This window comes from Piliocolobus tephrosceles, chromosome 1 (genome assembly GCF_002776525.5).
Source record: "Piliocolobus tephrosceles isolate RC106 chromosome 1, ASM277652v3, whole genome shotgun sequence".
Classification (NCBI taxonomy): Eukaryota; Metazoa; Chordata; class Mammalia; order Primates; family Cercopithecidae; genus Piliocolobus; species Piliocolobus tephrosceles.
In genome coordinates this window covers 181,412,979-181,433,165 of record NC_045434.1, presented here as the reverse complement: position 1 = coordinate 181,433,165, position 20,187 = coordinate 181,412,979, and the positions used below count along the sequence as shown (strand labels likewise).

Below are 20,187 nucleotides of genomic sequence, written 5' to 3'. Positions count from 1 at the left end.
CAAAAGTGTTGGGATTACAGGCGTGAGCCATTGCACCCGACCATTTCTTTCTCTTTTACTACATTTTCCCCTGAATGTGCTATTGAGGTACTCCTGTATAATTATACTGTATGTTCATATATAATAGTAATATACACTATTATAGGCCCTATATGAAACAGATGTCTCTGTCAGATTATTCTGACATTGCATCATGTTCCCTATGAAGGACATCAATTAGTTCTGAGGAGAAGATGAATTTTACCCCCAAGCTCATCTGCTTGTTGACAGCCTCTGAATTTAATCTGATGTTCAGAATAGCTTCATTGCATGTATCTCTCAGAGTGTAGTATTTAATTCACTGCCCCTCAAATCTCCCCAGCACTCAGGTTGGAGAAGAACAAAATCACACTTGTTTTTGTGACACTTCACCAGCCTTTATTGAAAATCATCTTAGGCTGGGCGTGGTGGCTCATGCTTGTAATCCCAGCTTTGGTAGGCCAAGATTGGTGGATCACCTGAAGTCAGGAGTTTGAGACTAGCCTGGCCAACATGGTGAAACCATGTCTCTACTAAAAATAAAAAAAAAAGTAGCTGGTCGTGGTGGTGGGTGCCTGTAATCCCAGCTACTCTGGAGGCTGAGGCAGGAGAATCGCTTGAACTCTGCCTGGGAGGTGAAGGTTACCATGAGCCGGGATCATGCCATTGCACTCCAGCCTTGGCAACAAGAGTGAAACTACATCTCCCCTCGCCCAAAAAAAAGGAAGTCATTTTAAGGAACAGGCCTGTGACCCTTGCCTGTATGTCCGCTGTATAAATGCTATTGAGACTTTTCATCCTTATGTTGTATATCACATATCCTCTCCATGAAGACTCACAGGAGGAATTGATTTCTGAGCTCAGTAGCAGAAATAATGGTGCTTTTAATTAATTCAATAAACATTTACTGAGCATCTACTACAAGCAGGCCATATGAGAGCTGCTGGGGATACACTCGTAAATGAAATACAGACTGGTGGGGAAGACAGGAAACAACTATCTGATTACTCCATCAATTGTTACAATCTTGATAAATGCTGCTAGGAAAATTAGTGAGAACTTGGAGTCGGGAAAGAGACCTGGGGTCCATGAAGGGTTATTTGAGGAAGTGGTATTCCTCCTGAGCAATTGTACGGTCACATTGATCATCTTCACTTTGGCTCCTAGGACGTTAAAAGTCAAATTTGTGACTCTCCTCTAGAAAGCGTTTGTGATCTAATTGAATTTCTGGACTCATTTATGTGTGGAACAAATGACTATTGTGTGCCACAAGCAGCTAGGCACTGGACATGTCACAGAAAATCAGATAAGCAGATCCCTGACCTCACAGAGCTTGTGGACAAGTGGGAGATTTGGGCAAGGAAGTGGATTATTAAAATAAAATTTGTTCTTTTAAAAAATTTATTGTGGGTACATAGTCGGTGTATATATTTATGGGGTACATGAGACACTTTGATACAGGCATGCAATGTGTAACAGTTACATCATGGAGAATGGGGTAGCCATCCCCTTAAGGATTTATTCTTTGTGTTACAAGCAATCCAATTATACTCTGTTTTTTTTTTTTTTTTTTTTTTTTTTTTGAGACAGAGTGTCGCTGTGTCGCCCAGGCTGGAGTGCAGTGGCGCTATCTCAGCTCACTGCCAGCTCTGCCTCCCAATTTGTGCATGGCCTCATACATCATAGTGTGGTTTTGATTTTATCCTGAAGGTAATGGAGTGTCATTAAGATAGAAAATTCCTATTCTTCCTTTCCTTTGCCTCATTTTTTGCTCACATTTTATAGACACACACACAAGTGACTTTAAATCCTTTCTTGAATAAAGTGGTTCATACCATTCTCCTGCCTCAGCCTCCCGAGTAGCTGGGACTACAGGCACCCGCCACCACGCCGGGCTAATTTTTTGTATTTTTAGTGGAGACAGGGTTTCACCGTGTTAGCCAGGATGGTCTTGATCTCCTGACCTTGTGATCTGCCCGCCTCGGCCTCCCAAAGTGCTGGGATTATAGGCGTGAGCCACTGCGCCTGGCCCAATTATACACTTCTAGTTATTTAAAATGTATAACTAAATTATTACTGACTATAGTCACCCTGTTGTGCTATCAAATATAAAGTCTTTGTTTTTTTTTTTTCTGCTTTTTTTTTTTTTTTTTTTTGAGACAGGGTCTTACTCTGTCACCCAGGCTGGAGTGCTGTGACATAATCTCGGCTCACTGCAACCTCTGCCTCTGTGGCTCAAGCAATCCTCCCACCTTAGCCTCCCCAGTAGTTGGGACTACGGGCGTGCACCACCAGGCTCGGCTAATTTTTTTGTACTTTTTGTAGAGATGGGGTTTTGCCATGTTGCCTGGGCTGGTCTTGAATGCCTGGACTCCATCGATCCAACCACCTCGGCCTCCCAAAGTGCTGGGACTACAGGCATGAGCCGTTGCGCCCAATCTACTAAGTCTTATTCTTTCTAACTATATATTTTTTGTACACATTAACCACCGCCTTCCCCTCCACCTCCCTTAAAATATAATTCGGTAAGTGCTATGCTCTGCGAAGTCCCAGCAGCAATAAAAGAATGGGAGAGAAGTGCTAACCCCAAATGAGGGAGAGAGGCTGCCCAAAAAAATTACTTTGGGGAAGTGAAGACCAAGTTGAGATGTGATGTGATGTTAGCAAGAAAAAGGCAGGAAGCAGGGGGATAGGTGAGAGCCAGCAGAGGTCTATGCAATGATCCATATGTGGAAAATAAAACATGGCATATTCAGAGAATTGAAAGAATCGTTGTGGCTGGAGCATGGGGTGGGTGAGGTGGCTAAAGAGGTAAACTGAGGCCAATTTGTGCATGGCCTCATACATCATAGTGTGGTTTTAACTTTATCTGGAAGGTAATGGAGTGTCATTTAGATAGAAAATTCCGATTCTTCCTTTCCTTTGCCTCATTTTTTGCTCACATTTTGTAGACACACACACAAGTGGCTTTAAATCCTTTCTTGAACAAAGTGAGGGCATAAACCAACAAATTCACTAAATAACATAATTACAGCCAGTTCAAGTCATGAAAATCCAACATCATACAGTTATATTAAAATAACATACAGCCAAAAAGCATATCTACACATGCAGCGTGTGCTTGAAGGATAAACCAGAAACTGGTAATAGTGATTGCTTCTGGGAGGAAACTTGGGTGGCTGGGGAACAGGTATGGAAGGAGGGCTTTTACTATGTATTCCTTTTTACCACTCGAATCTTGTGCCATTTAAATATCTATTAGAAACTAAAGAAAATGTAAATAGTCCCAATCTGGGGAAAAAAAACAACAAATCTGTCACTAGTTCACTAGCTGTAGGCTGCCTTCTGCCCCATTTCTCACCCAGATAATCCATTAGAATGCCAGACTATAGTGACTGCGTATTCATATAAAAGTAGAAAGTCACTGAAGGAAGTCCTGGAGAAGAAACAATAAACAAGACTTGATGATGGGCAGAATGAGGGGTAGAAACAGAAAGACAATCTGAAGTGAGCCTTCACGTGTGCTCTCAGGAGGGTGTTTACATGTGTTGAGTCTCGGCTCCATCGTCTGTAATATAGTAATAATGACAGCATTTGCATTATAGGGTAGTAGTGGGAGTTACGGATGCTAGATGCTGGCTACTAAAAGGTCAGCAAGACTGTACCTGATAAGGAAAGTGACACACAGAAAGGCTAAGTAACCTCAAAGAGATTCCAATCTGGTATGGAGGAGACAGATAAGTGAACAGGCAATCTCAGCAGGCTGTGATAAATGCCTCAGAGGAAGCACTGGGTGTGCCACGGGACGTGTGGGAGGCGCCCTGTCTTAGCCTGGGTTCCCTAGGAAGAAAGCCAGAGGTGGGTTCTTGAGTCAGCGAGTGACTGAGGAATACCCTCAGGTGAAGTCTGTGAGGGAGCGAGGGGAGAATGGGGTGGGGAAGAAGTGAGAAAAAGATTTGTGTTTAGCTGAGGAGTTGGCACATTTTGGCCTTCAGACCCAAGCTCTATTTCTGTAAAAAAAAGTATTATGGGAACACAGCTATAGTTCTATTGAAATAAGTCACTTTCATTTAATCGATATATTATCTATGGCTACTTTTGCACTATGAAGGCAGAATTGAGTGACTGCAAGAGACCATATGGTCCACAAAGCCTAAAATACAGACTGGTTCTTTTCAGGAAGTTTGCCTCAGCCTGATCCCGCCGGGAGCTCTAGAGCACCAGTGGGATCACAGAGTTGGCCCACGTGTAGGCAAGGCATCTGGCCCGCCTCAGGACCTGGGTTTGGAAGAGAACTTGGGGTTCAGGACACGTCCAGCCTGGGAACATAAATTTGGGAGTAGTCAGAATAAGGATGGTTTTCTTTTTCTTTTTAGATGGAGTCTTGTTCTGTTGCCCAGGCTGGAGTGCAATGGCGTAATCTCGGCTCACTGCAACCTCCGCCTCCAGGGTTCAAGTGGTTCTCCTGCCTCAGCCTCCCGAGTAGCTGGGATTACAGACCTGCACCACCACGCCTGGTTAATTTTTGTATTTTTAGTAGACGGGGTTTCGCCATGTTGGCCAGGCTGGTCTCGAACTCCTGATATTGTGATCCGCCTGCCTCAGCCTCCCAAAGTGCTGAGATTACAGACGTAAGCCACTGCGTCCAGGACAGATGGTTTTAATGACTAGATAATGACTGTAGAAAGGAGGGATCCAGGCCCTGTAGTCCCAGCTACTCGGGAGGCTGAGGCAGGAGAATGGCGTGAACCCGGGAGGCGGAGCTTGCAATGAGCTAAGATCCAGCCACTGCACTCCAGCCCGGGCGACAGAGCGAGACTCCGTCTCAGAAAAAAAAAAAAGAAAGGAGGGATCCTAGAACTGAGACTTGGGGCAATGTTTATAGTTCAGGAAGAAGAAAAGGAAGAGGATCTAGGTAGGGAGACCTAGAAGGAGAAACCTGTGAAATAGGAAAAAATGAACAGCAAGTGGTTTCCTAGAAGCCAAGTAAAGGACACGCGTGTTTTAAGGAGGAAATGATCAGCTGTGACAAATGCTGTTAGGGAAGTGGTCAGTTTGGGGGCAGCTCTGGGGCTGTATAGCTGCACCCAGGAGCCCACAAGGAGACTGGGCCTATGGTGGGGGAGAGAAGCAGCCCAAATATGTAAATACATACACATGTGCATGTGCGCGTGCACACACACACACGCATTCATGCCATGCACATACAGTCACACTGTTGTTTTTTTTTTTTTTTTTTTTGAGACGGAGTCTCCTCTAGTCGCCCAGGCCGAAGTGCAGTGGTGCGATCTTGGCTCATGGCAACCTCTGACTCCCGGGTTCAAGTGATTCTCCTGCCTCAGCCTCCTGAGTAGCTGGGACTATAGGCGCCTGCCACCATACCTAGCTAAGTTTTGTATTTTTAGTAGACGGGGTTTCACCATATTGGCGAGACTGGTCTCGAACTCCTAACCTTGTGATCCGCCCACCTTGGGCTCCCAAAGTGCTGGGATTACAGGCATGAGCCACTGTGCCCAGCTCACTGTTGTCTTTATTTGGGACCTGCGGACATTAGAGATTGGAGTCAAAGCTGATGTACAAAGAGGTTTGAGAACATGGAGGTTAATTTTTGATGAGATCAGTTTCAGTGAAATTATATGAGCAAAATATCCTGATTGGAATGAGTTCAAGAGAGGAAAGAAATTGGAGACAGCAAGTACAAACAACATTTTTTAGGAGTTGTGCTGAAAAGTGAAACAGAGAAATGGAGGGGAAGCTGGAGAATGGCACAGAGTCAGGAGAGGGGTTTTAAGATGGAACAAATTACAGCATGTTTGCATCACACTAGTGGAAAAGTCTACTAGAGAGGGAAACACTGAGGACGCAGGAAGGGACATTGTACTAGACATTCTTGAGTTGATGAAAGGATACGGCACTTGCATACTAGACATTCTTTGAGTTGACAAATGGATATGGCACTTGGAGCAAAAGAGGAGGTTGACCTCTGGGAGTGTGGGCAGTTTGTCCACAGTAACAGGAGACAATGCAGAGCTGGTGTGCACAGATGAAAGTGGTTGGTGGATATGAAAAATCTCGACGGTTTCTATTTTCCTGTGAAATGGGAAGCAAGACCACCAGCTGAGGAGAATATGGTGGGCAGGGGAGATGGAAGAGCTTTGAGGAAGAAGACAATGTCAAGTGGTCATTCAGAGGAGTGATTGGGTGAATGGCTCATTTTTCCATCTCCCATAGCATCTTTATTACCTCAGCAAGTACGTTCTCAGCATCTATTATTTTCCAGACACTTGGATAAACATCGAACGCTTCTTGAAAGAAGGTGTGACTGTAGAGTACCTTCAAAGACATCTTGAACTGTTTTTTTTTTTCTGAGATAGTCTCACTCTGTTGCCCTGGCCAGAGTGCAGTGGTGGGATCCTAGCTCCCTCTGGCCTTGAATTCCTGGGCTCAAGCAATCCTCCCGCCTCAGGCTCTGGAATAGCCAGGACTACAGATGCATGCCACCATGCTCAGCTAATGTTTGTATTTTTTGTAGAGATGGGGTCTCACTATATTGCCTAGGCTGGTCTTGAATTCCTGGACTCAAGAGATCCTCCTGCACTGCCTCAGTGTCCCAAAGTGTCAGGATCACAAGTGAGAGTCACTATGCCTGGCATTCCAAACATTTTTTAGATTTGGAGCTGAATGCAGCATGGGCAGGTTGTTAGGGTTGAAGCACTGGTGATCCAGATCTGGAAGGAGCCAGAAGCCTCTAAAAGAGGCCTCTACAGGAGCCTCCTGACCTGGTTTCTGGGAATCCATCTGTTTCAATGATTTTCCTGAAACACAAATCTGATCCCATCACATCTTTTTTTTTTTTTTTTTTTTAATTCCTTCAATAAAGATAGTTAAGAACTTGTGGCAAACTGCTTCTAGGGAACAAAACAGGAACACTGGGGTACAGAAATAAGAGATTTACTTTTCATGGATACCCTTGTGTAGTGTTTGGGGAAAAATTATAACAATGTACATAAATTCACTATTCAAAGGAAGGTCAAAACCCTCTCAAAAGTTTCTATGGCTTTCCACTATCCCTAGGAGAAAGAAAAGCCTTTGCTTGGCCTATAATGCTCTTCACAGTATGGTCCTACCCAACTCTTCAACCTGATCTCATGTTAATCTCGCTTCTTTTGGCCCTTGCGGACTTGGCTAGACTGGCCTTCCAATTTGGCTGTGCCAGCCTCTTTGGTCTTGCACACAGGCTTTTCCTTCTGCCTCACTTTTTAAAAAAAGTATTATTACTGTTTATTTTTATTTTCATTTTTTTGAGACAGTCTCGCTGTGTCGCCCAAGCTGGAATGCAGTGGTGCCATCTCATCTCACTGCAACCTTCGCCTCCCAGGTTCAAGCTGTTCTCCTGCCTCAGCCTCCTGACTAGCTGGGACTACAGGTGCCCGCCACCATGCCCAGCTAATTTTTGTATTTTTAGTAGAGACAGGGTTTCACCATATTGGTGAGGCTGGTCTTGAACTCCTGACCTTGTGATCCACCCGCCTAGGCCTCCCAAAATGCTGGGATTACAGGTGTGAGCCACTGCGCCCGGACTATAGTTTTTATACGAAACAGGGTCTCGCTATGTTACCCAAGCTGGTCTCGAACTTTTGGGCTCAAGCATGCCTCACTTTCTTATCCCCGCCTCTCCTTTTCTCATCTTTGCCAGTCTACTTAGGTCTCTGCTTCAAAGTCACTTTTTCAGGAGGGGGCTTCTCGCCTGAATTCCCAACCCCCACCGGACTTGGTCAATGCCGAGCTGGGCACTCACTGCCCCGGCACCAGCCATCTCTGCAGCAAGCACCCATGACAACCATGAAGTGTAATGAGCTGCTCAGTGTGCCTCCCTACATCGTTAGTCCGAAGAGAGGGTCCCTCGGTGCCCGGCACAGTGCGTGGCACAGTCGGTGCTTAGGGAGCGCTAGCTAGATGAAACCGTAGTTTTTGGGATCCTAGTCCATCCAAAGCAGCCGCCTTCGGGGCAGGTGTGGGGAGGAGGGAGGCCGACGAGGAGCCAGCGCCGCGCGGCCCTCCGCACTTCCGTCTTGGAGGCCAGGGGTGGCGCTGCCGCCGTCCCTCGCCCGGAGGCAGAGATGCGCTGGCGCGTCACCGCCAGGAGCCCACAGTGAAAGACCATTGGATGGAAGGCGACGCCCAGAACTCCAGGAGAACGCTGTGGGAGGACGCGAGGCCAGGCGACTAATAGGCCAGGTGTGAGTCCCCAGACAGCCTCCTCCCCTTCAAGAGAGGAAGCCTGGGCCACAGGCTGGGGCGGAAGCAGAGGAGCAGACACGCCGCCACCCGCCCGGCCTCGAACCGCCGGCGACTCAGTTCAGCCGAGGCGGCCAGGCGGTCCGGCGGCCCCGCGCCTGCGCACCCCGGGCCCCGCCCCGCCCCGCCCCGCGCCCTCCAGGCCCGCCCCGCCCTCCACCTTCTGCGTGCGCACAGCCTATAGCCCGCCTCCGTGAAAGACTGCCGGGCGCATGCGGTCGGGGTTGTTCACTGTCTGTCCGGGGCTCCGCGCGCGTTGCCGGCCCAACTCTGTCGCTGACGGGAGGATCTGAAGCCGGCCGCAGGTAGGCTGACTCCAGGGATCCCGGGGGGAAACTGTTCTCCCGCGCAGGAGTCAGCGGCGCGAGCTGAGCCCGGCACCTGATAGCCCCGCCGCCGGGGTGACGGACGTCGCTCCTACCAATCAGGGGCGAGGTGACTCGGCGTCCTGCCCAATGGGCTGTGTGCCTAACGGGAGTGGGGCGGGCGCCCCGGCCGGCGAGCTGCTGGCTCCCGCGCGCGGGCCTCGTGGCTGGGCGGTGCTGGGGAGAGGGGCCGAGCGGGGCGCAGGGCTGCTTCAGAGGTTGTGGTGCCTGAGCCGCTGCGCTGGGCCGCGCCGAATCAGTTCTGCCGGGCTCGTCGGACGAATTAGGCCGTAGGGGCGTGGAGCGCCCCCCCACCCGGTCCTTGCTCATCGTCTGCGAGGAAGCCCGGCAGCCGCGCATCCATTCAGGCGGTGCGGGCCTCGGGCCTCGGGCTCAGCCGCCTGGGGCTAGGCGGGGCGGCTCCGCGCGGTAGGACGAGGGGGCCTGCAAGCTCTCCGGCCCTTGGGCCCCGCGGCTGGCCTTTGGGCCCCACGGCTTCCTCCCTTCCCGACTGCCGAGAGTCGGGGCGCTGGCGGTGTATAGACCTCACCACGTTTGCGTAGCGCCCATCTGTCCACACTCGTTGCAGTTTCGAATCCTCAGCGGCCCTGTGACGCGGGCGGCGTGGAGATTCTCACCCCCATTTCCCGAGGTGAGAACCCGCGTTGCAGGCAGCTCAAGTGACATGACTGAGGTCTGCACACGAGTGATGGGGGCTGGCACTTCATCTCATAACATTGAAAGAAAAAGCATTTTCCCCCCTCAATCTTTGTTGAATTTTCTGATGTGTCTTGATTTACGTTACTTTTGTGCCGGAAAACCTTCTTGCACCTTCCGTCACCTTCAGAATTAATTAAGTTCAGATTGGGCATGCCAGTTTGTACATGATCTGGCCCTTGCCTACCTTTCCAGTTTGTCTTCCACTATATATCCCTCCCTCCCCGCCTTCCGCCTCTTGGCCTTACCTATGTTCTCTGTGGCTGCCCCGCACCTGCCTGTTCACCCTGTTCCCTTTCCTGTACTCTGAGTCTTGCAGTCAGTCCTTCAAGGCCCATTGCAAGTCATATCTACAAAACAGGAGCCGCTTGGATCTGCCCACTACCCCCAGGACTTCTCTTACCTTCCTCTGATGGCCGTGGTACTGAAAGCTTCTGCTGTCTTCGTCCCCCTTTATAGTCTAAACATGTTTTCTGTCTGCTTCCACCATCACTGAATTACTCATTTATTTGTTTATGCTTCATCTCTCCAACTGGACTGCCAGAAAGTTGAGATATGGGCCCAAATCTGATTAATGTTTGTAGTCCCCAAGCACAGTAGCTGTCACGTAAGTCAGTAGCCCATAAGGATGAATGAATGAGCCTCCCGCCTGGTCTTTGTGTACGTTGGCATATTTATTGCCAGGCACTGAGACTGCAAGAATCTAAAGAGAGAATCTGAAGAATGTAAAGAGAGATGTTACCCTCTTAGAGTAAAATTGGGACAAATCAAATGTAATTGGATAAGATGAATCTTTTGTAGAAGTAACTCAGGGTGGCAGAGGAATTTCTGGGATTATCCAAAACTTAGGGAGACCAGGGTATAGTCTCAGAGATTTGTCTGGTTAGAACATATGTAAAATGTACCTAAATCTGATTTTCATGTGTCAATAAGGAACTGTAAAGTGAGAGACTTAGGGTCAGATAAGCTTGGAGACACCGCATACTGTATAGCAGTGATGACAGTGCGAGTTTACTTACTAAACACTCCCAGGATTCTTGCGTTAAATGACTTGGTTTAATCAGCATTTCTCTGATTTATATCCATAAAACCCTTTTTGAGAATCCCATATGCATTTTGTTGAAACCAGGGAGCATGCTTTTGGAAATGCAGCAGAGGATGGAAAGAGCCTTTGGAGCCGGGAAGACTTACGAGCATTCTTCCTTCCCTGCCAAGTGTGTGCTTTCCTGCTCGGGGGAGGGGGTGGGGCGGGGGAATGCTTCAAGCACAACTCCCTAGTTTTCTTATTCCTTAGTTTATTTTTATCATAATTTGCTTCACATGGAACGTTCCTGAGGAGGAAAATGTCCTGACCATGCCAAAGTAAGCATTTTCTGCTACTTTCCAATTGTGTTTTTCATTTTGGTCACATTTGGGTTTGCTGACCAAATGGACGATTCTGGACCTCTGAAGCTGGGGACCAGTGATAAATCCTCCGTGGTGAACCTGTCACGGTTTGTTCACCTCTTGTCAATGCTGTTTTCACCTGCGTCTTGACTTTGCTGCCCTTACATCTTTTTTTATCTCTCCTTTCCCTGCCACTGTGGCACACTCTTTGGATTTAATCTCATCTCCCCTCTCTTTGAGTCCTCTGCCCATCATGTGCTTCAGACTGGTTTCTTATCTGATGTCCCTCTCCCCCAGTATTTACAGTCTCTCTTCATTGCATGCCTGGGAGAGATTTCTGACAAGGATCAAGTTATTGTTAAATTATAGAAGAGAACTACTTTTTTTTTTGAGGTAGTCTTATTCTGTCTTGCATGCTGGAGTACAGTGGCGTGATTCCAGCTCACTGCAACCTCTGCCTCCTGGGTTCAAGCGATTCTCCTGCCTCAGCCTCCTGAGTAGCTGGGACTACAGGCGTGCCCCTTCACAGCCGGCTAATTTTTGTATTTTTGGTAGAGATGGGGTTTCCCCATATTGGCCAGGCTGGTCTCAAACTCCTGACCTCAAGTGATCCTCCTGCCTCTGCCTCCCAAAGTGCTGGGATTACAGGCATGAGCCACTGTGCCCAGCCAGGGAGCTCCTTTTAATTATAGGAATTTTGGTTTAGCTGCAACCACTTTTCAGTGTTGATGTTCTTTCCTTTTAGTCTATCTTTTATAACCTAGAGGAGCTCTGTTTTCTTGATGATACATTGTAGTTTAGCCAAAGACATTTATTTCCTGGAGAACTGGAGTGCTTATCCAAGTTTGAATTTTTTTCCCATGTAGGGAAAACAATGAGGCACCTGCCTGGTATGTCAGTGTCTGGCAGGGATGTCAGCAAACATTTGGGTTGTAGTGTTATATCAACCAGCTTAGAGCTGGTTTTATTACGTTGACTCTGAAGGTTAATTGGTAAAGCTTTAAACAAAAAACTATGTTATTAGAGTAGCAGTTGTTTTTCTACACATATTTGACTAAAGCCATTCAGTGATCCAAGAAATGTTTGTTATGATCCTATTTAAACCTGAAGACAACCTTTTGAAGTCCTGTGACAGAGAAACTAAGGCTTCAAGAGGGTTCATAGCTAATAATTGGCAGAGCCAGTATTTGAACCCAGATGAGTTTGGTTTGTTGAGATATATTTATTTCATCTGTAATTTTTCTCTTTTCCAGGTCAAAGAGTAAAATGAAGTATATTCTGGTTACTGGTGGTGTTATATCAGGAATTGGAAAAGGAATCATTGCCAGCAGTGTGGGCACAATACTCAAGTCATGTGGTTTACATGTAACTTCAATCAAAATTGACCCCTACATTAACATTGATGCAGGAACATTCTCTCCTTATGAGCATGGTAAGCACAGTGGATTTCTTCATAGTAATCGCATGTGGAAGAACATGTCAGCACTTGGGAATTATGTGCAGTTTGCATAACTTTTATTTTCTGCCTTCTAACAGGTCCCTTAATATAGCAGAATGATACTTTTTTCACCTAGACAGGAAGAATTCTTTTTTTTTTTTTTGAGGCAGGATCCCACTGTGTCCCTCAGGCTGGAGTGTAGTGGTATGATCATGGCTCGCTGTAGCTTCCATCTCCTTAGCTCAATCAATCCTCTCACCTCAGCCTCCTGAGTAGCTGGAACTACAGGTGTAAATCACCAGGCCTGGCTAATTTCTAAATGTTTTGTAGAGGTAGGGTTCCACTATGTTGCCCAGGCTGGTCTTGGGTCCTCCCACTATAATCCCAAAGTGCTGGGTGTTACACGTGTGAGCCACCATGCCCGACTGCATTTTACTTCTTTGTTGTTATTGAGGACCTATCAACTGTGTGACGTGACTGTGGCTGTTACTTCAAAGATTAATTGCTTAAAACTGGGAGAGATGTTAAAACATACCTCTTGTTTTAAAATTCTGCATTCATACTCCTACTCTCTAGCGTTGAGGTGAAAATCTATAAGCATTAAGTGTCACTAGTGCAGAAATCCTCATGTAACAAATAGCAGCAGGAAAAGATCCATACACTTGAGTGATATTTAATACAGAATTCTTGAGCAGAGGATGAGTTATCTCTCTGAGGGAGAAAATGAGACATTTTTTTCCTTTCCTGTGTTTGAGCTTGTCTCCTATTGTGGTGGTAGGAATGAATCATTCTGGGCAAAATTTCTAGAGTGAAGTTTCATGGAATGAATGTGCAACAAAGGAATGGGGGAAATGTGTGCAGTTTTCACAAATTTGTTTAGAACAAAAGCAGAGCTCAAAAGCTGATTTTTGTAATCAGCACAAACTTAATATGCATATATCCAGGCTTTGAATCAAATATTTTTATCACACTTTAAACCATATTATGCTTAATTAGGAGACTTTTCTGAAGGCTCTTTTTTCCCTAGGCAGCAGATGCTATATACTACTGTAAGGTCCTGTATACGCACAGCCCCTCATTCCCTCCCATCCCTTGCCGTTTTATAGCTTTTCTTAAGAATGAGTTTGTTGACAGACTAGAAGTATGAAGTTACCTTTTAGAGAATATCTGGTAGTTTTTCTTTTTGTGTGTCATATTTAGTTTTCTAGAAGTGAATTTCTGTGCTTCCTATCATGTAATTGCACACGTTGTTATGAGTGTTTTATTTCAGAATTGCAGTTGTGCCAGGGTATAGGTATTTTTCACTTAACCTAAATGGTTTCTCTGTTCACTGCAGGTGAGGTTTTTGTGCTGGATGATGGGGGGGAAGTAGACCTTGACCTGGGTAACTATGAGCGTTTCCTTGACATCCGCCTTACCAAGGACAATAATCTGACCACTGGAAAGATATACCAGTATGTCATTAACAAGGAACGGAAAGGAGATTACTTGGGGAAAACTGTCCAAGGTAATACTGGATTTACCTTTAAAGCTTAAAAGTCTTAACCAGTTTAATTTCTTCCCCCCTCCCACCTCTACACAGATGTATAATTCCCTTTTGAGTACAAAAGTTTACATTGTATGTGATTTCAGCATGAAACTCTCAAGTTATTGTTACTGAAATATGCCTTCAGTTGAAAAATCAGAGTTATATTCTTGTTCGCTAAAAAAAATAATTTGAAGAACCACTTCTTCATTGAAGCTTGTCAGTCCTGCCAAGGCAGCATGATATGAGTCCAGAGAACTGTTGTTTTTACACAGTAATGAGTGTGAAAGTGGTAAAGGCAACTCGATTAGGGCATTAAGCCAGATGGCATGTATGTGTGCATCTGGGACTTACTATGTATAGAAGTGAGAAGGAAATGAGCATCCATTGTGTATACTGGTTTCCAGGCCATTCATCAATGCCATCTGGCCTAGGAGGAGCCTGAGAAGTGGGTTTCTGGGTCCTCCCAAGCTTTCACTGGCACAGCTTCGTTTACATCTATTTGCTGTTTCAGGGTTTTGTACAAGCATTCATTTAAGGAAAATGTTTTGCTGCTTTAAAAAGGTGGGGATGGAAAACTACTGATCTAGTATAATGGCAGTGGCCCAAATTTGGAGGGGTTGCTGAAAAATGGCTTTAATCTGAGTTATGAGAGCAAATCTGCTTTTGGCTTTAGACTTTACTGGCCTGAAAGCTGAGGGTCACACTGACAGCTGGCTCTGGTCTGGGGCTGCCCTGGCGAGATTCTGGGCTAATTGGGTCATATTTGGATCTTAGCTTCCCCTCTCACTAGCTTTGTGAGCATGGGCAAATTAACCTCTTCGAAATGTGGATTCCTTTTCTGTAAAATGGAGACAATAACAACACCTACCTCTCTGGGTTGTTAGGAGGATTAAAGGAAGTCAAAGTCAATGAAGTGTTTCCCTGACTTCCTGACACATAGAAAGGAATCAGGAATTAGAATGGTTTTGATTATACAGTTTGCTGTTTATTTATTCATCATCCATCAAATTTGCATTGAATGCTCACTGCAGTCAGACCCTCACTGGTGCTGGTAATGCATGTGATGAGCAAGACCAGAGAGGTCATTGCCCACACGGAGGTTACCTGTGGGGGAGGCAAACAACAAACATACAACACAACGAGACGTCTGTCAGAAGCTGTGAAGAAACCAAGTGGGGTGAGGACAGAAAGAATGACTGGGGAAAGCCACTTTGGGCAGGTGGTTGGGGAGCCTCCCAAGAGAGGCTATGTGAGCTGAGAGGTCAGTCACAGGGAGAGTGGAATGAGAAGTGTGGAGGCACAGGGCTACGAAGGCTTGGTTGGTCCAGGAATGGAGGGGAGGCCGGCATGGCTGAGGCAGAGTGACCAAGGGGGATGGTCAGAGAGCGGGGGTGGTAGCCACAGCCAGGTTCTACCCAGTCTCGGCCGCAGCAAGAAGCTTGGAGTGTACTCAGAGAAGTGGGAAGCCACCGAAAAGTTGAAGCGTGGGAGTGATGAATTCTGACTTGAATTTTAAAAGATCACTTTGACACCATGTGTGGAGTAGATAATGAATATGCTCCTGCGTGAGGCAAATGAATATCCTTGTGCATGAGGCATTGCTGTAACTGGAGTGATCTGGAGTTAAATAGTAATCTTCACCTTTTAGGAACTTGCAGTCTGTGCCCAGCAACTATGAATTTTGAAGTGTTGAGCAATTGCTGGCATTCTTTGAGCACTGACATGGCAAGTTGCTCTACCGAGCATTTTACAGCTGCTGTCTCAAAATTTCCACAACTTAACATGCTGTTAAGCTTAAAATGGTTAAAACAAGCTTAAAATAGTTCTATAATTGACCCAAAGATCCACAACTAACGAGTCATGGGACTGAGGTTTGAATCCAGACATTCTGACCCCGGGTGCTGTGCTCCTAACAACTCTGCTGTGCTGTGCTGGCTCACTGCAGTGGATTTTCTACCCTTTGGTAAACTGGAAACATGGAACAGGGTCCCAGAAGCCTCTTTTTCCTGGAAATGCACTGAAGTGTAGTGTGCCCACCTTCACCTGTGAGCAATAGGGTTGGCCATACTGGTGTGTGACTCTGCACAGGGGCATGTGCGCCCGTGTGGCTCAGGACACTACTGTCAGCCTTGCTCTGGTGCAGGGCTTCCAGCAACAACTTGGACATCTGGCTGCAGGAAATGTGAGCTCAGAGATTTGTTGAGGCCAGTTAAAGGGGGCCTCAAAAGTATTTTTATGACCCTATCGCTACTGTCTCCAGGCAGAGAGTGCCGCAGTTTGTTTTCACAGTCAGTGCATTTGTCTCAATCAATGTAGATGGACAAGCGTAAGTTCCCTGTTTGTTTTCTCTTTCCCAGTTGTCCCTCATATCACAGATGCAATCCAGGAGTGGGTGATGAGACAGGCGCTAATACCTGTAGATGAAGATGGCCTGGAACCTCAAGTGTGTGTTATTGAGGTTTGTATGATTCTTGCACATGTGAACAAGTGTACTCATCTCCTTAGTCAGCCATCAACAACTGATAAGACAGTTCCCAGTGGAGCCCTTGGCCTTCTTATCTGTGTTGGTGCAGTATGTTGCAATGTGGCAGGTAAGGGCATAGTAACAGTCGTGTGGAATGGCCACGCAAGGGAAAACCGTACTTTGCCCAAACAGTGCTCCTGTTTTTTTTTTTTTTTTTTTAAAGCATTTATAGATTCACTTAGTACTGACTATTCCCATGAATAGTGTGCCACATTTTCATCTGTCTCTTGAGCAAGTCAGCAGATCTTTTGCTTTCTTCTGGCAAGAGCATTCATCTCTGAATGAGCTTCATTTGGTTTCAGTATCTGTACTCCTGCTGTGCTGATCCTAGCTGTTGGATCTCAGTGTTCCTCAGATAACGGGAGACTCAGAAGTTCCAGCAGTTTGTTTATAACTAATTCTTTTTTTTTTTGAGACAGGGTCTCACTCTGTCACCCAGGCTGGAGTCCAGTGGAGCAGTCATGGCTCACTGCAACCTTGACCTCCTGGGCTCACGTAGTTCTCCTACCTTAGCCTCCCAAATTGCTAGAACTACAGTGTGCACCACCATGCCCGGCTAGTTTTTGTACTTTTTTGGGAGTGGCAGGGTTTCACCATTTTGCCCATGGCTTTTGAGCTCAAGCCATCTGCCTGCCTTGGCCTCCCAAAGTGCTAGGATTACAGATGTGAGCCACTGTGCCCAGCCAACTGATGCTTTTCAGTATAAAAATTATTTATAGTTAACTAAGGAGATTTAGGGTTTTTTTTTGTTTGTTTGTTTTTTTGCTTTGTCACTGTGATACAGATAACATTCCTGACACCTCTCTCACCTGACCTTTTTCTTGAAATGATGTGGAAAGTTCCACAATAACCTTTGGGAACGATGAGCCTGTCCAAAAGAGTAACCTTTTAGTACAAAGAGATGTCTAATTCCTGTGAACTAACATTATACAGGATTAGAGAGTCCACGTTACATAATTACTCATCACTGAATCAAGAAGACAGACAGTTGTTAGAAAACTAAACTGCCAGGAAGGGTTTAGTGCCTAACCTCTGAAATAACTTTGTTCTTCTAGCTTGGTGGAACCGTGGGGGACATAGAAAGCATGCCCTTTATTGAGGCCTTCCGTCAGTTCCAATTCAAGGTCAAAAGAGAGAACTTTTGTAACATCCACGTCAGTCTAGTTCCCCAGGTAAGTAAGACATTGAAAGTTTTACTCTGGGAGAGATGGAGAGGAGGGAGGAAAGGTAAACTGGAATGGTTTTCACTTATTGTGTAGTAGTTTTCACTTGAGGTGCAGGAAGCAGAGAATAAAGAACTTTGTAAGTTTATATTTGTTACAATCATACTTTTTTGAAAAGATCAAATAGAAAACATTTGAAAAATCAGGGCAGTTGCATTTACAGATATAGATTGGCCATGTGCATTTGTCTTTACAGTATGGTGGAACTAGAGTAAAGAGGCTGTTTTTAAAGACAAATCTTGTGGAGAGGAGTCAATAGTAACAAAAATTAGGAAGCTGGAAAGCAGATGGATGCATAGAAACCGACTAAGCTGACCTCGAGTGCCAGATCTTATGCCTGCAGCAATGAAAGCAGAGAAGCAGCTCTGTTTGCCCTGCAGAACCCCAAAAGCTCAGGAGCGGGATGAGGGTGGGCCTTATGTAACAACTGCTTCAGAAGACTCAGACCCTGACATCTTTTTCCTAAAGTGCACAGTTGGGCATTAGCCTCCTCTCACCTTGGCAGAAGACTGGAGACTTGTTCTCTGGAGAGGGTTCCTGGATGAGCAGACACTAGGGACAGTTGAAGGCAGTAACACTGGACTACAAACATGGGGTTGTGTGTAATGTTAGGCTGTTGACACTCCTTGCCTTCTTCCACCACTCGGTTCCCAGAATTGTCATGTTCAGGCTTGGCCATTCCATGTGGGAGATTTTAAGATTGTCCTCTGGGGTATGGATAGCCCAGGATAAAAGACGCTGGTTCTGGGGGCTCCCCATGAAATAAGCCAGCCAGATTTTCACCAAGACAAGCCTACCCACTCACACAGAACTTACAGGTAGCATTGGAGCAGGCCTCCATACACTTGGAGAAAGCATCTGATAGGTAAGAGACCAAGCAACAGAAAGCAACTTACAGGGAACTGAGACTCTACAAGCAGAGGAAACTTTAAAAAAAAAAAAAAACCAAAAATGACCTGTCATTACTATTCTTAGAAAATTAAAAGGAGATAAGCTATATCCATTAGATAAGAACTGGGTGCTGTAAGAAAGAAACATTGAGAGAACAGAAAAGAATCCTTGGAAATTAAAAATTGGATAGCAGAAATGAAAAAGTTAAGAGAAAGTAAGTTGAGGAAATACCCAAGGAAGTACAGCAAAAGCGCTAAGAGAGAAAATAGGAGAAAAGTTAAGAAAAATTAGAGGACCGGCTCAGAAGTTCTAATTTCCAAATAATAGGAGTTCCAAAAAATAAGAACAGAGAAACGGAAGTATAATCTGAACCCCAGGGGTCGGCAAACGATGGCCTGTGGGCCACATGAACCTACCCCCCCCTTATGGAAATCAAGTTTATGGAAATACAGCTGCGTCCATTTGTTTATGTGCTGTCTGTGGCTGCTTTTGCACTGGAACAGTAGAGTTGAATACCTGTGGCAGAGACTGTGGCCCACAAAACCTAAAATATTTATCATCAGGCCCTTTACAGAAAAAATTTTCTGACCCCTTATCTGAACAATTCAAGGAAATTTCTAGACATCAGTTTCTGGGTTGAAAGGACCCCCTTGGTGCCTAGCATATTGGATGACAGATGACCCACACCAAGGCATATTATTGTGAAGGTTCAGACTAATGGGACAGAAGTTCTAAAAGGCTCTAGAGAGAAAAATCAAGAATCATTGTGCCATTGGACCCCTCAGCAACAATACTGGAAGCTAAAAGACAGTGATGCGATTTCATTAAAAATTCTAGTGGAGGCTGGACATGGTGGCTCCCACCTGTTATCTCAGCAGTTTGGGAGGCAGAGGTGGGAGGATTGCTTGAGCCTATGAGTTTGAGACCAGTCTGGGCAATGTGACAAGACCCTGTGTCTTATGTAAAAAAAAAGTCCAACAGAAAATGATTTCCATCCTACAAGTCCATATGTAACGTCTATCTGTTAAGTGTGAGAGGAGAATAAAGATAATTTAGTCTAGAAAGGAAAAGTGTGGCATGTGGTTTGGGAACAGTATTTAAATACTTTAAAAGGATGTAAACCCAAAAGAGGGCTGCAGGCACAGGAAAGTGTCTAATGGGGGCAGGATCCTCATTTAACAGGGAAATCAATAGAAAATGTCTCCAAGTAAATGTGAAGAAGTAGCACACCAGCAAGATCAGTTGAGTTGAAGGGCGATGGTTTCTAGGGATTGGAAAGGGGAGAGTGGGTGAGGGCTGATACTGCTTACAAGCTCTGTAGAACCATTTGACTCTAAAATCCATGCATGTGTAACTTTGATAAACATAAAAGCTAAATTATGTAAGTGACCAAATGATTTATTTTCTTTTTAAAAGAGGTTCAAGGAAAAGTCATACTTGAAAATTCCTTATCAGAGGGAAACTAACTTTTTTTTTTTTCTTTTGTAAAATAGCCAAGTTCAACAGGGGAACAGAAGACTAAACCCACCCAGAATAGTGTTCGGGAACTTCGAGGGCTTGGGCTTTCCCCAGATCTGGTAAGATTTCCTGGTAACTGGTTTCAGTGTAATCTTTTATGTCTAGTTAAGATCACTCTTTCATGACAGACAAGACCGTTGTCTTGTTGGCTTGCTTTTGATAATTGATGATGGAGAAAATAGGATTAGTGCTTTGAACTGGGCTGTAGTTTGCAACATGTTCCTGCTTGGCATGTGTTAGGTCTCGTACTCCCCAGACCTTATTTTTCCTCAGTCCTTTTA

General features: G+C 45.6%; 1 protein-coding gene and 1 pseudogene across 2 annotated transcripts in view; one reads left to right on the top strand and one right to left on the bottom strand.

The window, feature by feature from the left end:
* The window catches only part of LOC116418881, a 46,214-nt pseudogene extending 39,851 nt beyond the window's left edge, over positions 1-6,363 (bottom strand).
* Positions 6,364-8,489: 2,126 nt separating this feature from the next.
* Positions 8,490-20,187, top strand: part of CTPS1 (CTP synthase 1) — a 32,559-nt gene continuing 20,861 nt past the window's right edge. Inside the window, exons 1-6 of one of the 2 annotated variants that reach the window (XM_023221283.3) lie at positions 8,490-8,621; positions 12,038-12,216; positions 13,559-13,729; positions 16,108-16,208; positions 17,330-17,446; positions 19,882-19,965. In XM_023221283.3, coding sequence (XP_023077051.1) covers positions 12,051-12,216; positions 13,559-13,729; positions 16,108-16,208; positions 17,330-17,446; positions 19,882-19,965 — 639 coding nt within the window. In that variant the 5' untranslated portion in view covers positions 8,490-8,621; positions 12,038-12,050. Of the gene's footprint in view, positions 8,622-8,840; positions 9,334-12,037; positions 12,217-13,558; positions 13,730-16,107; positions 16,209-17,329; positions 17,447-19,881; positions 19,966-20,187 lie in introns of those variants that run through there. The other variant, XM_023221284.3, reaches the window with a different exon arrangement.